This window comes from Dendrobates tinctorius, unplaced genomic scaffold (assembly GCF_039654945.1).
Source record: "Dendrobates tinctorius isolate UK_male_01 unplaced genomic scaffold, ASM3965494v1 ptg000162l, whole genome shotgun sequence".
NCBI lineage: Eukaryota > Metazoa > Chordata > Amphibia > Anura > Dendrobatidae > Dendrobates > Dendrobates tinctorius.
The window spans coordinates 18,702,117-18,716,440 of NW_027361829.1; the positions used below are offsets into that span (position 1 = coordinate 18,702,117).

The window sequence follows — 14,324 nt, forward strand, 5'->3', positions numbered from 1 at the left end:
CACGTCGGTTTGCCTTATGTGGATTTTTAGTGGTTACCAGCACTTGCTGTATTTTCACATTGGACTAATTAAAAGTGAAGTTTTTTTTACCTTTTATGACTACATCTTTGCATTTCATCGCTGGAGACCATCTTTTTATTTTTGCTGATTGTGTCCGAGACTGGGACAGCTTCTTGCGAATTGCTTCTCCAAACTAGGTGAATCGGAACACAGTGAGCAGACTTTCCTTGTTGCTGCTCCCACCTTGAGATTTAAGTGATGAGTCACCTAGTAGACTGCTTGCACAAGTTGAGAAAATCACTCATCAGCAAGAGATTAACCCTTGAAGACTTGCAAATTTAATTGCATGAAGCCCTCAATATTCATGAGCTCTGTAAAACCCAGCCTCCAGCACCGATTGGCAGCTTTTTGCCAATGCAGGGTGTACACAAAAAGCTGTCAATAAGTGGTGTGAGTGGGATTATACAGTACTCAGTATTTAGTTACTGGTAAATCTGCTACAGATAAAACAGATTATCAAAATTTGCACCAAGCAACCTAGTAAATGACAAGCCACTGGAATCCAGGTCTCTGTTCTAAGGGTACCGTTACACTTAGCGATGCACCAGCGATCCTGACCACGATATGACCCGGTCAGGATCGCTGGTGCATCGTTAAGTGGTCGCTAGTGAGCTGCCAAACAGGCAGATCTCCCCGACATAGCAGCGGTCGGGGGTTGCTACTTACCTGTCAGACGAGGCGATCCTGACGTCCTCCCGCCCGCGTCCACGTGTCGCTCGTGGCCACAGCAGGAAGCCCAGCAGGAAGTGGCCGTCGAGAAATGGTCCAGGACGTTCTCGCGCGATCAGCGATAACCAGCGGGGGAGCCGGTCGGAGGTAAGTATGACATGTAGCAATATCGCTAGCAATATCGCTGCTGCGACACAAAACCAGTGACGTTATAGCGATATTGCTAGCGATATCGCTATGTGTAACGGGCCCTTAACATCACGCTGTTATCAGATGGGGTTGCAAAAATCTGGAGACAGATTCCTTTTAATTTGGCAATAAAAGTAGACTCAGTAAAGATAAAAATGCAAAGTGGTATAATGTGTTTTATTTTTACACTAAATGGAATGTGGCATTGAAACATCTAAACTGTTTACACATGATGATAGTGAACATCTTGTGTTGTTTCAGAATGCTTCAATAACCATGCTATTTAATAACTTGTTCTAAAGAGAACAGATGAGAGGGAGTCAAAAAATGAACATTTTTTGTACAGCTCATTACAAAGCATGAAGAGAAGTTGTTAGAAATAAGATGGGTCTTAAACTGAAAAAAATGGAAAAATTCTCTTTTTCCATAAGGTGTTTTCTATCTACCACAACCAAAGGTTTTGTTCCAGTGTTCATATAATTCTAAGTCCTGCTTTGAAACACTGGGTCTCACTGTTTGGAATGCATTTTGAAAATCAATGTAAGCAATAGGCCTGACTTGATCAGGTGAAATGGTTGAAATATCAATGGCTTGAAGGCTGCGAATTGGGCCAAGGGCAGCTTCTCTACACAACTGAGTCATGTCTGCACCAGAGAACCCTTCAGCTTGTACAACTATAGCTTGTACTTCCTTCTCAGAGAGGCTACAATTTTCTTGAGACATCAGGCTAACAACAATTTGCTTTCTAGCTGAGGCTTCAGGAAGAGGTATGTACAGTCTCTTCACCAGTCGCCGTCTAGCAGCCTCGTCTATCTCTTGAGGTCTGTTAGTAGCACCAACCACAAGTATGCGGTCCTCTGAGGAAGTTGTGGCACCATCTAACTGTACTAAAAATTCAGTTTTAATTCTTCTGGAAGATTCATGCTCTCCTTCACCTCGCTGAGATAAAAGGGAATCTATCTCATCTATAAAAATTACAGCGGGCTGGTGGCATCTTGCCACTGTAAAGAGAGCGCGAACCATCTTTTCACCTTCACCGACCCATTTTGAAGTTAACGATGATGCACTGATACTAAAAAATGTAGCCCCAGATTGACACGCAATACACTTTCCAATGAGAGTTTTTCCAGTTCCTGGAGGTCCAAAAAGAAGAATGCCTTTTGGTGGTCCCCGAAGTCCAGTGAATATATCTGGCCTCAGCATAGGCCACACAACTATTTCTTTTATTGTAGTTTTGGCAAATTCTAAACCAGCAATATCATCCCAATTAAGTGGAGGGCCTTTGTCCATAATCTCACTCATGATGAGTTCAATCATTTTTGGCTCTATGTTTTTCAAGCGCTCATCGGAAGGGACATTTGATTCATTGTTACTAGCTGTACAGGCTTTTCTCTGACTAACAGTGCTATCACCATCATCTTGATTTGCAATTGGAGGAACAAATTTACCATGCAGTCCACGTGAGCGTGCAGCCCCAAGTGACTTTTTACCAGTTCCATATGCTCCAGGACCTGTGCTGCGGGACTGGCTATTAACTTTTTTCTGCTGTTGAACCCACAGTTGTTCTTTTGCAGTTTTAAAGCCACTTTCTACAGGTGGATCACACATGGGTGGGTTTAGCCTGTTCACTAGATGTCTCTGATCTCTACCTTCATCCCTCAGTGCATAAAATGACTTCCTTTTACCTGCCTTTGCAGAACTTTCAGTAGAAAATGTACTTTGTCCAGGAGCACTGTATCTATTTTCAGAAAGTGTTGCATCATTCTTTCCAAATATTGGAGTTGTGACCAATTGTGTTCTGGCATTTGGAACAGCAGGCGAGATGCTTGTATCTGTGGAATTGATATCTGGGGCTGCTGGTAATTTAGCATTTTGAAATAAAGCTCCTTTAGTTGCCTCTTCTAAAGCATAAAGTTCCGTCCTTTTATGTCCTAAACTGTTGAGCTCGTTACTTGAAACCATTGAATTTCCAAAGGTACTGACCTCATTAGAAACGCTAAGAGATGCATCTGCAGAACTCATTTGGGACTCCAGGTCTGATCCAGCAGATTCGAACATTTCCTGTACACACTTTAATTTTAAAATATTACTGGTTGTCAAAGATGACTGCCACTTGTCACTGTCATTGCGTGGACATCTGGCCAAAGACATAATGCTATCTGCATAGTTATTTAGGCCATGTCCCTCCTTGTCAGAGTCAATAATGGCAGCATACCTTTCGGCATACTTTTTGAACAGGTGGACTGCTGATGCCTGGGAGATCTCAGAGTTTGCCCATGCATACTGAATCTGAGAAATGTGCGCACGTAATGCATCTGCTTTCTGTTCAGGGGAGCAGGTGGCAGACATTAGAGCAAAAGCATTTTTTTGCCATTCACTCAGATGAACGGAGCTGGGGTCAGGAGTCTCCATCGCATTGCCTGAAAAGCAAAAATAATTACATTTAAATTACAAACATTTTGATATCCATTAGCTTTATTAATTCAAATTAGAACAACAGTAAAAGTTGTGTAGCTTTCTAAATCAAATAGTGTTAAAATCTGGCCTCATGCTCGGATTTAACAGATCTGCCTTGGTGGGGATAGAGTATTATTGATGCTTGTGACCAAATGGCACCATTATGATGCAACTTTGAGCAGCTTTCCTTCTCCTTCTGGTTTAGTAATTTTATTGCGCTCAGTTCCATAATGGAAGGCACTATTTCCTATGGTGCTCCGCCAAACACAGGTTCTAAGTTTCTAGAGGGGCCTCTGACGTAAGTGTAAGCCATGAAATAAGAAGTCTTAATGAGTGTTCTGGATGAGTACCACATGTTCGAACCTCATTACTGGCATTAATCTGCTTCTCAAAAAAAAAAAAAAAAGTGCAGAACTTGCAGCCTGGTTAAAGGGAATCTGTCACCTCATTTTTCCCCTATGAGGTGCTGCCACCGCCATCAGGGGCTTATCTACAGCATTCTATAATGCTGTAGATAAGCCCCCGATGTAACCTGAAAGATAAGAAAAACGAGTTATATTATACTCACCCGGAGGGCGGTCCGGTCCTGTGGGTGTCGCGGTCCGGTGCCTCCCATCTTCTAGCGATGACGTCCTCCTCCTTGCTTTTCGCGGCTTCTGTGCAGGCATAATTCTCTGCCCTGTTGAGGACAGAGTAAAGTACTGCAGTGCGCAGGCGCCAGACCTCTCTGACCTTTCTAGGTGCCTGCGCACTGCAGCACCCTGTTCTGCCCTCAACAGGGCAGAGAATTATGCCTGCGCAAGAGCGCGACAGGAAGCAAGGAAGAGGACGTCATCGCTAGAAGATGGGAGGCGCTGGACCCGGACCGCGACACCCATCGGACCGGACCGCCCCCCGAGTGAGTATAACTCGTTTTTCTTATCTTTCAGGTTACATCGTGGGGCCACATCTCATAGGGGAAAAATGAGGTGACAGATTCCCTTTAACCCCACTGGTGGTAATTTTTTTTTTGTACACAACTCCATTCACATGGAAAACGAAAATAATATACTGCAGGGCCAGGGATATGTGCACCTGACTCTCACATGTCATTTGAGTTCTAGATTACCTAGTAGTCATAAGTGTCCTTTGGTAATTGCATCTCCTACCTGCCCCTTGCTTTCACAGTAGTCATAGGAATCTCTTCCAATTGCAACAGTCCTGTTTCTCCACTGGTCTCAGAACGTTCCCACTAATCACTATTGGTCAAAGCAGCTCCCATTCCTCAGTAAACGCTAAGAGAAAGCGAACCTCAGTCTACCCTAAACTTCTTAGTCATTAATAGCAAGCCTTCCCCAGTCAGCAATACTCCAGTCTCTATGGTCAGCTGTATTTCATTTTACCTATTTCTCATGTCTATCAAAGCAGTTGTTTTCTTGCCTTTTTACATCAGAAAAACACAGATTACAAACAACTCAAGAGCTTAATAGTATTTAATTACAAAAGCAAACTCTGAATCATCACTAACATTTCAATATACTTACGTTTATTTGATGGCCAATGCAATGACTTATAAAACTGCAAAGTACTTTATGCAAAATTAAATTTTCAGCCACTAGGTGTCTCCTTGCTGCCTGTCTGTTAACTTGTGTAACTTGTCTTTAACAGTAAAGTTGGATTACAAGAACTGCTCCCACTCTCCTGTCAAATTGCTTAAGGGTCTGTGCACATGGATTCCTGTAGATTGAGGCTTGCCCATATAGCTTTTGAAGCCAAATGCAATTTAGGAAAACGCTGGTACTATGTTTCTTCAAGTGTCTTCGTTATCGTTATTTTTTCTACCAGCTTTGTTGCTGGCTACAGTATTGATCTAATAGCTTTGGATAAATGCTTACCCGAATAATTATAGCGGTTTCTGAATCGCTGCATCAGTAACCTGGATAACTGGAGCGCTCCCGAAAATCAGGGATTCGGCGCCGCAGCTGCATGTATCGCAGCTGTGTGAGTCACAACACATGCATGGACAGCCTGTTTGTTGTGACTGACACAGCCACGACACCTGCAGCTGTGGCACCAAACTGATTGGAAGCACTCCAGGTACCCGGGTTCCCAATGCAGCTATTCGGAAAGCCCTATAGCTATTCGGATAAGCACTTAACCGAAGCTATTAGATCAACTCTAGATGGCTACTTACTTTTAAACAAGTATATAAAGTATATCATAAAATTAAGTACACCTCTCATTTTTGTAAATATAATTTTTCATGGGACAATACTGAAGATATAACACTTTGTTACAATGTAAAGTAGTCAGTGTAAATTAGGTGTACCCTCTAAAAACCCCAACACACAACCATTAATATCTAAACCACTGGAAACAAAAGTGAGTACAATCCTAAGTGAAAATGGCCTAATTGTGCCCATTTAGCCATTTTCCTTCCTCGGTGTCATGTGACTCATTGGTATTACAAGGTCTCAGGTGTTAACACTCTCACACTCTCTCATAATGTTCACTGGAAGTTCAACATGGCATTCATGGCAAAGAACCCTGAGGAGCCGAAAAAAAACATTTTTTTTGGTCTACATAAAGATGGCTGAGGCTATACGATTGGCAACACCCTGTAACTGAGCTGCAGCCTGGTGGCCAAGACCACACAGTCGTTTAACAAATCAGGTTCCACTCTGAACTGGCCTTGCCATGGACGCCCAAAGAAGCTGAGTGCACGTGCTCAGCGTCACATCCAGAGGTTTTCTTTTCAAAATAGATGTATGACAGGTGCCAGCATTGCTGCAGAGCTTAAAGAGGTGGGTGGGTCAGCCTGTCAGTGCTCAGACAATACGCCACATAAAATATTGGTGTGGATGGCTGTCATCTCAGAAGGCAACCTCTTCTAAAGATAATGCATAAGAAAGCCTGCAAACAGTTTGTTGAAGACAAGCAGACTAAGAACATGAATTACTTGAACCATGTCCTGTGGTCTGATGTGGCCATGATAAACTTATTTGGCTCAGAAGGTGTCAATTACGTGTGGCGACAACCAGGTGAAGAGTACAAAAGACCGTCAAGGATGGTGGTGGGTGGGAGTGTCATGGTGTAGGGAAGGTGACCTGACGGATGGACGGACTTGTCAGAATAGAGAAGGGAAGGTTTGCACAGTTTAGACAGGTGTCAGTTACTACAGTGGGGAAACAGCTGAGAAAGTGTAGTGGACGTGCAGTACCTTGGGTTGACCATTAGAGGGCAGGGAGGAGTGTGAGCAAAGGACTTGACATCAGCTTAGGCCTGTTTCACACTTCAGTTTTTTACAGTCAGTCACAATCCGCTAGGTTTTGGAAAAAACGGATCCTCAATTTTCTTTTGAGGATCCGTTTTTTTCCCCATTGACTTCCATTATTGGCGGATTGTGACGGATTGCCGTCCGTTGCATCCGTTTTTTTGAGGATCCGCCAAAAGTTGCTGCCCGTCACCATCCTCAAAGATTTCAAAACGGAGCTTGCAACGTTTTTTTTTTCTGGCGGATCCTCCAGACACTAATCGCGTTTCCTTTAAATTTCCTCATTTTCACATCAGTTCAGAACGGATCCGCTTGTCTGCCTTTTTGGCGGATATGAACTGATGCAAAAAACTGAAGTGTGAAAGAGGCCTTAGGAAACCGTTGGTCATGGGGGGGTGGCGTTACAGGGAACCGGGAAAGATATAAATTTGAAGGAGGGTTCCAGAAAGTTCCAGTCCCCAGGGGGAGCTCCAGGGACAGGAGGACTACGACAGTTTGTGCACTGTGAGGAAAACCAAACCAGGGGGACTGAGGAGAGAGAACATCAGGGGGGGTGGTCTTGACAGGAAGAACCGCAGTATAGACGAGACACCGGGTGTAGGACACCGTATTTGGTACGACGTTTGACCAGTGAATTTACTGTACAGGCCTACGGCAGCCACAGTGACGGAGCTGACAAGAGCGTCGAAAAGTGAAAAATGTACGGGACGTACATATACGTCCCAGGTGAAAAGTACGGTGTGTGAAGCGGCCCTGGACACGGAGAACCGGAGGAAGGTACTGGTTGTATTGTGAGGACCGTCAGTCGGACGGCGAGAGCACGAATAAACTTGGACCTGTTGCACCCGAAATCTGCCTCATCTTGTGTCTGTACGTCACTGCGCGGTATACAGAGGGACCACCCCCCAGCCCAGCCCACCGACCCTACAATGGTTTGGGGCTGCAAGAGCGCTGCTGGCTGTGGGAAACTACAGTTCATTGAGGGAACCATGAATGACAACATGTACTGTCACATACTGAAGCAGAGTATGATCTTCTCTCTTCCGAAACTGGGCTAACATGATAATGTCCCCAAACACACCTCCAAGACTACCACTGACTTGCTGAAGAAACTGAAGGTAAGGGTGTTGGATTGGCCAAGCAGGTCTCCAGACCTAAACCCTGTTGAGCATTTGTAGGGTATCCTCAAATGGAAAGTGGAGGAGAGCAAGGTCTCCAACAACCACCAGCTCCATGATGTTAACAAGAAGTCGAAGAAGATTCCAGTGACAACCTGTGAAGTTCTAGTGGCCTCCATGCCCAAGAGAGCTAAAGCACTGCTTGAAAATAATGGTGGCCACACAAAATATTGACACTTTGCGAAACAATTTGTCCATTTTTCAGGGATATACTTACTTTTGATGCAAGCGGATTAGACATTAATGGCTGTGTACTATTGAGTATTTAGAGTTAACACAAAATTTACACTGTTATACAAGCTGTACACTAACTACTTTACATAGTAACAAAGGGTCATATCTTCGGTGATTTCCAATGAAAAGATCTAAAATAAATAAAAAAAGTGAGGAGTGTACTCACTTTTGTGACATACTGTATAATATAGCAGCACCTAAAGTGTTCAGATGAGTTCTTTTAACCACGTCAAGCCTTTTGAAGCCCAAGGTAGATAAATTAAGTAATAAATGATGAAACATACCGTATTTTTCGGCCTATAAGACACACTGGACCACAAGAAGCACCCCATATTTTCGGAAGGAAAATACGGAAAGAATAAATAATGTGTCAAATGGGGGTCGTCTTACAGTCCGAATTCAGCTTACCAGGGAAGGGATCAGCACAGGTGGAGAAGCGGTCACAGGGGTCGTTCGGTGGTCCAGGCTGGTGCGGTGGCCACCAGGAAATCTCATTCCAAGCTGTTGCGGTGGCTCTGTGCTAGGCAGGGCAGCAGCTCTCTGTGCTCTGTGGGGGGCTCCGTTGGCATTTTGTCAAAGCCTGGAGGCCCCTGCACATTCATTGCTGCCATGCTGCGGTGGCCTCCAGGAAGGCGCATGCTCAGATTCAGACCTCAGGACGAGATCTCTTTGCTGAGATTTGAATCTGAGCATGCACCGCCCCCGGCCATGTTCCCGGAGGCCACCGCAACATGGCAGCAATGGATGTGCGGGGGCCTCCGGGCTTTGACGAAATGCCGACGGAGCTCCCCACCGAGCACAGAGAGCCGCTGCCACTGCACAGGAGCACAGCCCGCCACCATCACACCCGCCACAGGATTTGTAAGTATATTGCACCCATAAGATGCACCCCCATTTTCCCACAAAATTTTTTGGGAAAAAGGTGCGTCTTATGGTACGAAAAATACGGTATGTACAGCAGATCGTTCTGACATTGCGCTGCATAAGGTTCATACCTTAAGGCTACATTCCCACGATCTGGAAGTAGCAGCGAGCGCTTTGGACACAGTAAATTTTCGCTGAGTCCAAAACTCTGTGTTCTATTGAACGTAGGCAAATCCGAATGTGTTCACTGAACTATGAGGATTTACCACAGTTAATAAATTTCTATTGGTGAAATTACTGTTGCGCAGACTAGCATCCCTGCAATAGAAATTGACATGCTGCGATCCTAGAAGACGCATCACATTTCACTGTCCGCAGATGATCCGCAGGCGTACATACATGCATAGTGGATTTCTAGAAATCCCATCCACTGTGCTGTAACATCTGGAGGCTGTGGTTTTAATGCTGCATAAATACACAGTCAAAACCGCAGCAATTGCTGATTGTGGGCATGTACCTTAAAAGGCTTAACAAAGATGGGCTTTAAAGGGGTTGTCCTACAAAATACATTGTAATCAATAGATCTTGGAATAATAATATGCTGAGTAAACTAATTGAAAGATTAACACCTTTTCTGAATTTTGGAGATACCCTTGGTTTTGGCATACAGATACTGATAAAAAAAATTGATAAATACTGATGAGTAAACAAATACTCAGTTTCATTCAGCCAAGGCATTGTACAGGGGATGAGAGCAAGTTATACTAAGAAGTGAGGGAAAGGAAGTTTCAGCATATATTTTGCTGGCAGAGTACTAGTTAAGAGCAAGCAACAACTGAAAAGGTGTGGAACACAAGATATACAGCATGATAAATAAGACATTTCCTGGACATTATGCCCCAATTCATCAAGACTTGCGATCTTCACATCAGTCTTGATGAGGGGGTAAAGCGGGAGGCTAATGAATCAATAAGAGGCACATGCCTCTTAATGAATCAGGTGACATGAAAAATGGCGTGCAATCGGAGACATTGCCACAAATTTTACTACAGTCTTAGATTCCCGATAAGCGGTGGTTGCCATGCCTATGTCCCTTCCAGTTTGTCGGAGCTAGAGAAAAATGGCGTGAGAGTGCTAAAATGCACACAATTTCATGGAGAAATCCAGTGGCGCCAAAATGTTGCAACATTTTAAGCCAGTAATCTTAGGTAAAAACTTTTTTTAATCAATCCCTTTGACTGGTATTTGAACCAAAAAAGTTATAAAGCTATAAATTGTTGTGGGGGATGAGGAAAGCAATATTATGCTTTGAGGCTACTTTCAGACTTGCGTTAGGAGGTGCAGCGCAGGGCCGCCGCTAAGCTCCGCCCCTGGCCGCGCCTCCTCCGGTCAGCTCCTCCTCTGGGCGCATGACACTGCATGCGACCGGAGTATATCTAGTGTTGGGTACGCTGGCATGTTTCTGCCGGCGCATGCGTCCTTTTTGCACTGCGCCCAGCGCACAAAAATGCAAAACGGTGTGTTTGGCGCAGTGGTGTAGCAACGGAACCAGCGGTGACAGAGGTGTGGAAATGCTGAGGCTTGGTGTCGGCGGTGCGGAGTGCATTGTTCCTTAGCTGTCTGCTTTAGCAAGGCTGGTTGTCAAAAATGTGGGGGACCCCATGCTGTTAAAAAAACAGCATGGGGACCCCTCTATTCTTGATAACCAGCCTTGTTGCAGCCCCCAGATGTGAGTTTTGCCTGGCTGGTTACAGAAAATGCAAGGGAACCCACAACCATTTTGTTTTTTCATTATTTACAGCGCAGGAGCCAGCTAATAAATAGTCTGATGATGGGAGCAGTAGTCCCGTTAGATGACAGCAGTTACCGGAGGTAAACTTTATACCTCCGATCACAGCTGAGCTCACGCTGTCTTTTGACAGCGTGGGAACCGCAGCTCTCTGACCAGCGAGGATGATTTCACTGCCGATCAGAAGTGGTGTTTGCCGCACCGCCATGCACATTCAAACGCGACAAACACCCGGTGTTTGGGCAGCTGAACCCGAACAGTAACATGGACATCCTGGTGAAGTCTGTTGTTCAGTGTCCATGCCCGAACAGTAGGTGTTCAGTAACAACGCCAAACTTTACTGTTCGGGTTCGCCCATCTCTACCTATTAGCCCTCACAAAAATTAAAAATTTGGGGCTAAAACATTTCAGTGGTAAAAAAGGTAATTAGTCTTTCTTCACTGCCCAATGTATAAATTTCTGTGAAACACATGGTATCAGCATGCTGACTGCACCCTTAGATTAATTGAAAGGTTTAATTTGTAAAATGACATCACTTATGAAGGGGCTCTGACAACGTGACATGGCACCCTCAAACCAATCCAGCAAAATCTGAAGCCCAATATGGCACTTCTTCCCTTCTGAGCTTTGCACTGTGCCTCAAATGTAGTTTTCACACACATATGGAGTATAGGTATATTGGGGAGAAATTGCACAATAAATTTATGGTACATTTTCTCTTGTTACCCATGTGATAATGCAAAATTTGGGGCTAAAAAAAACCAAACATTTTTTGTGGGAAATATGATTTTTTTTCCTGACTCTAGATTCTAAAAGTTCTGTGAAGCACCTAGGGATTCAAGGTGCTCACTACACATCTAAATACATTCCTTGAGGGGTCTAGTTTCCAAAATGGTGTCACTTGTGGGGGTTTTCCACTGTTTAAGCACATTTTGGGCTCTCCAAACACGAGATGGTGCCAGACAAATGATTTTAGCAAAATGTGTGTTCAAAAGGTTAAATGGTGCTCCTTCCCTTCCGAGCCCTGCCATGTGTCCAAACACTCCCACTGATGAAGAAAGGGCGAAAAGCACGTTGGAGCATCAGGGCAGGCACCTCACCAGTGTGTGTGCAAGTACTTTCATACCTGTATCTAATCTAGTTTACCTTTGTGTATAGAACTATAATTAGACACTACTAGTATAGCTAATGCAAGACTTGGTCTGCAGAACATTGAGAACACTATCACTAATTGATACTTGTGTTTAACTATTAGTAACCTATGTTTATGTACAGTAGCACTTGACCAACAATGTGTTACAACAGGTGGAATTAGTTTGGTTACACTACATGCAATATTTAAACTTTATGACTGGTGATGAAATTCTGTGTATATTGTCTACACATGGTTCTGACTGATTTTGGGGATGCCATTATATCCCTGAATTCTTGAGAGGCACTCTGATGTTTTATTTTTAAATGCAGTATATAATGAAGATTCTTTTGGTTTAACATACTCGAGTTTTTCTGGGCTTAATTACACCTAGTAAATAGTTGTTGCATGTGTCTAAACAGTTTTCCTCCACATATGGGGCATCGGCGTACTTAGGAAAATTTGCGTAACAAATTGTAAGGTGCATTTTCTTCTGTTAACTTTTTGTGAAAAAAAGTAAAAATGTTCATTTTTTTTCCTTCCACATTCCATTAACCCCTTTACCCCCAAGTGTGGTTTGCATGTTAATTTTTACAATTCTGACCACTGTCCCTTTATGAGGCAATAACTCTGGAATGCTTCCATGGATCCCGGTGATTCTGACAATGTTTTCTCGTGACATATTGTACTTCATGTTAGTGGTAAAATGTCACTCTCATAACTTGCGGTTTTTGTGAAAAAAATGAAAATTTGGCGAAAATTTGGCAAATTTCGCAATTTCCCAACTTTGAATTATTATGCCCTTAAATCACAGAGATATGGCACACAAAAAACTTAATATGTAACATTTCCCACATTTTTTTTTTTTTTGGAAGTTATAAGGGTTAAAAGTTGACCAGCGATTTCTCATTTTTACAACACGATTTTTTTTAGGGACCACATCACATTTGAAGTCACTTTGAGGGGTCTATATGATAGAAAATACCCAAAAGTGACACCATTCTAAAAACTGCACCCCTCAAGGTGCTCAAAACTACATTCAAGACGTTTATTAACCCTTCAGGTGCTTCACAGGAATTTTTTGAATGTTTAAAAAGAAAAATGAACATTTTAACTTTTCTTCACAAAAAAATTACTTCAGGTCCAATTTTTTTTTATTTTACCAAGGGTAACAGGAGAAATTGGACAAGAAAAGTTATTGTGCAATTTGTCCTGAGTACGCTGATACCTGATATGTGGGGGGAACCACTGTTTCGGCACATGGCAGAGCTCAGAAGGGAAGGTGCACCGTTTGACTTTTTCAACGCAAAATTGGCTAAAGTTCAGATCGGATGCCATATCACGTTTGGAGAGCCCCTGATGTGCCTAAACAGTGGAAACCCCCCACAAGTGACCTTATTTTGGAAACTAGACCCCCCCAAGGAACTTATCTAGATATGTGGGGAGAACGTTGAAGCCCCAAGGGCTTCACAGAAGTTTATAACGATCTTTTCACACCCAATTTTTTATTTTCCCAAGGGTAACAGGACCCCAAAATTTATTGTGCAATTTGTCCTGCGTACGCTGATACCCCATATGTGGGGGTAAACGACTATTTGGCTACTTGGGCGCATGGCAGAACTCGAAAGGGAAGCTGCACCATTTCACTTTTTTGGCTGGAATTGAGATTGGATTCCATGTCGCGTTTGGAAAGCCCCTGATGTGCCTAAACAGTGGAAACACCCCACAGATGACACCATTTTGGAAACTGGACCCCCCCCAAGGAACTTATATAGATGTGTGGTGAGCACTTTGAACCCCCAAGTGCTTCACAGAAGTTTATAACGCCCAGGCGTGAAAATAAAACGAATCATATTTTTTCCACAAACATGATCTTTTAGTCCCCACTTTTTTTTTTTATTTTCCCAAGGATAAACAGGAGAAATTGGACCCCAAAAGTTGTTGTCCAATTTGTCCTGACTACGCTGATATCCCATATGTGGGAGAAAACTACTGTATGGGCACATGTTGGGACTCGGAAGGTAAGTAGTGACGTTTTGGAATGCAGACTTTGATGGAATGGTCTGCGGGTGTCATGTTGCCTTTGGAGAGCCCCTGAGGTGCCTAAACTGCGGAAACCCCCCATAAGTGACCACATTTTGGAGACTAGACCCCCCAAGGAACTAATCTAGATGTGTGATGAGAACTTTGAACCCTCAAGTTCTTCACAGAAGTTTATAACGTAGAACCATAAAGAAAAATTTTTTTCCACAAAAATGATATTTTTGCCCCCAATTTTTTATTTTCCCCAGGGTAACAGGAGAAATTGGACCCCAAAAGTTGTTGTGCAATTTATCCTGAGTAGGCCAATACCCCATATGTGGGGGTACATCACTGTTTGGGCGCACGTCAGACAGAGGTCGCGCTACATATTTTTCAGAGGAGTAAAAATACTCCTTCCAATATTTTTGAGGAGTATTTTTCACCACGGAGGAGTACGCAATTTGTATGAACGCACAG

General features: G+C 43.5%; 1 protein-coding gene across 4 annotated transcripts in view; it reads right to left on the reverse strand.

Annotated features, from left to right (window-relative positions):
- Positions 1–1,076: 1,076 nt before the first annotated feature.
- Positions 1,077–14,324, reverse strand: part of FIGNL1 (fidgetin like 1) — a 44,195-nt gene continuing 30,947 nt past the window's right edge. For all 4 annotated transcript variants that reach the window (XM_073549870.1, XM_073549871.1, XM_073549873.1 and 1 more), the window contains exon 2: positions 1,077–3,338. In XM_073549870.1, the coding sequence (XP_073405971.1) occupies positions 1,357–3,338 (1,982 nt within the window). In that variant the 3' untranslated portion in view covers positions 1,077–1,356. The remainder of the gene's footprint in view (positions 3,339–14,324) is intronic.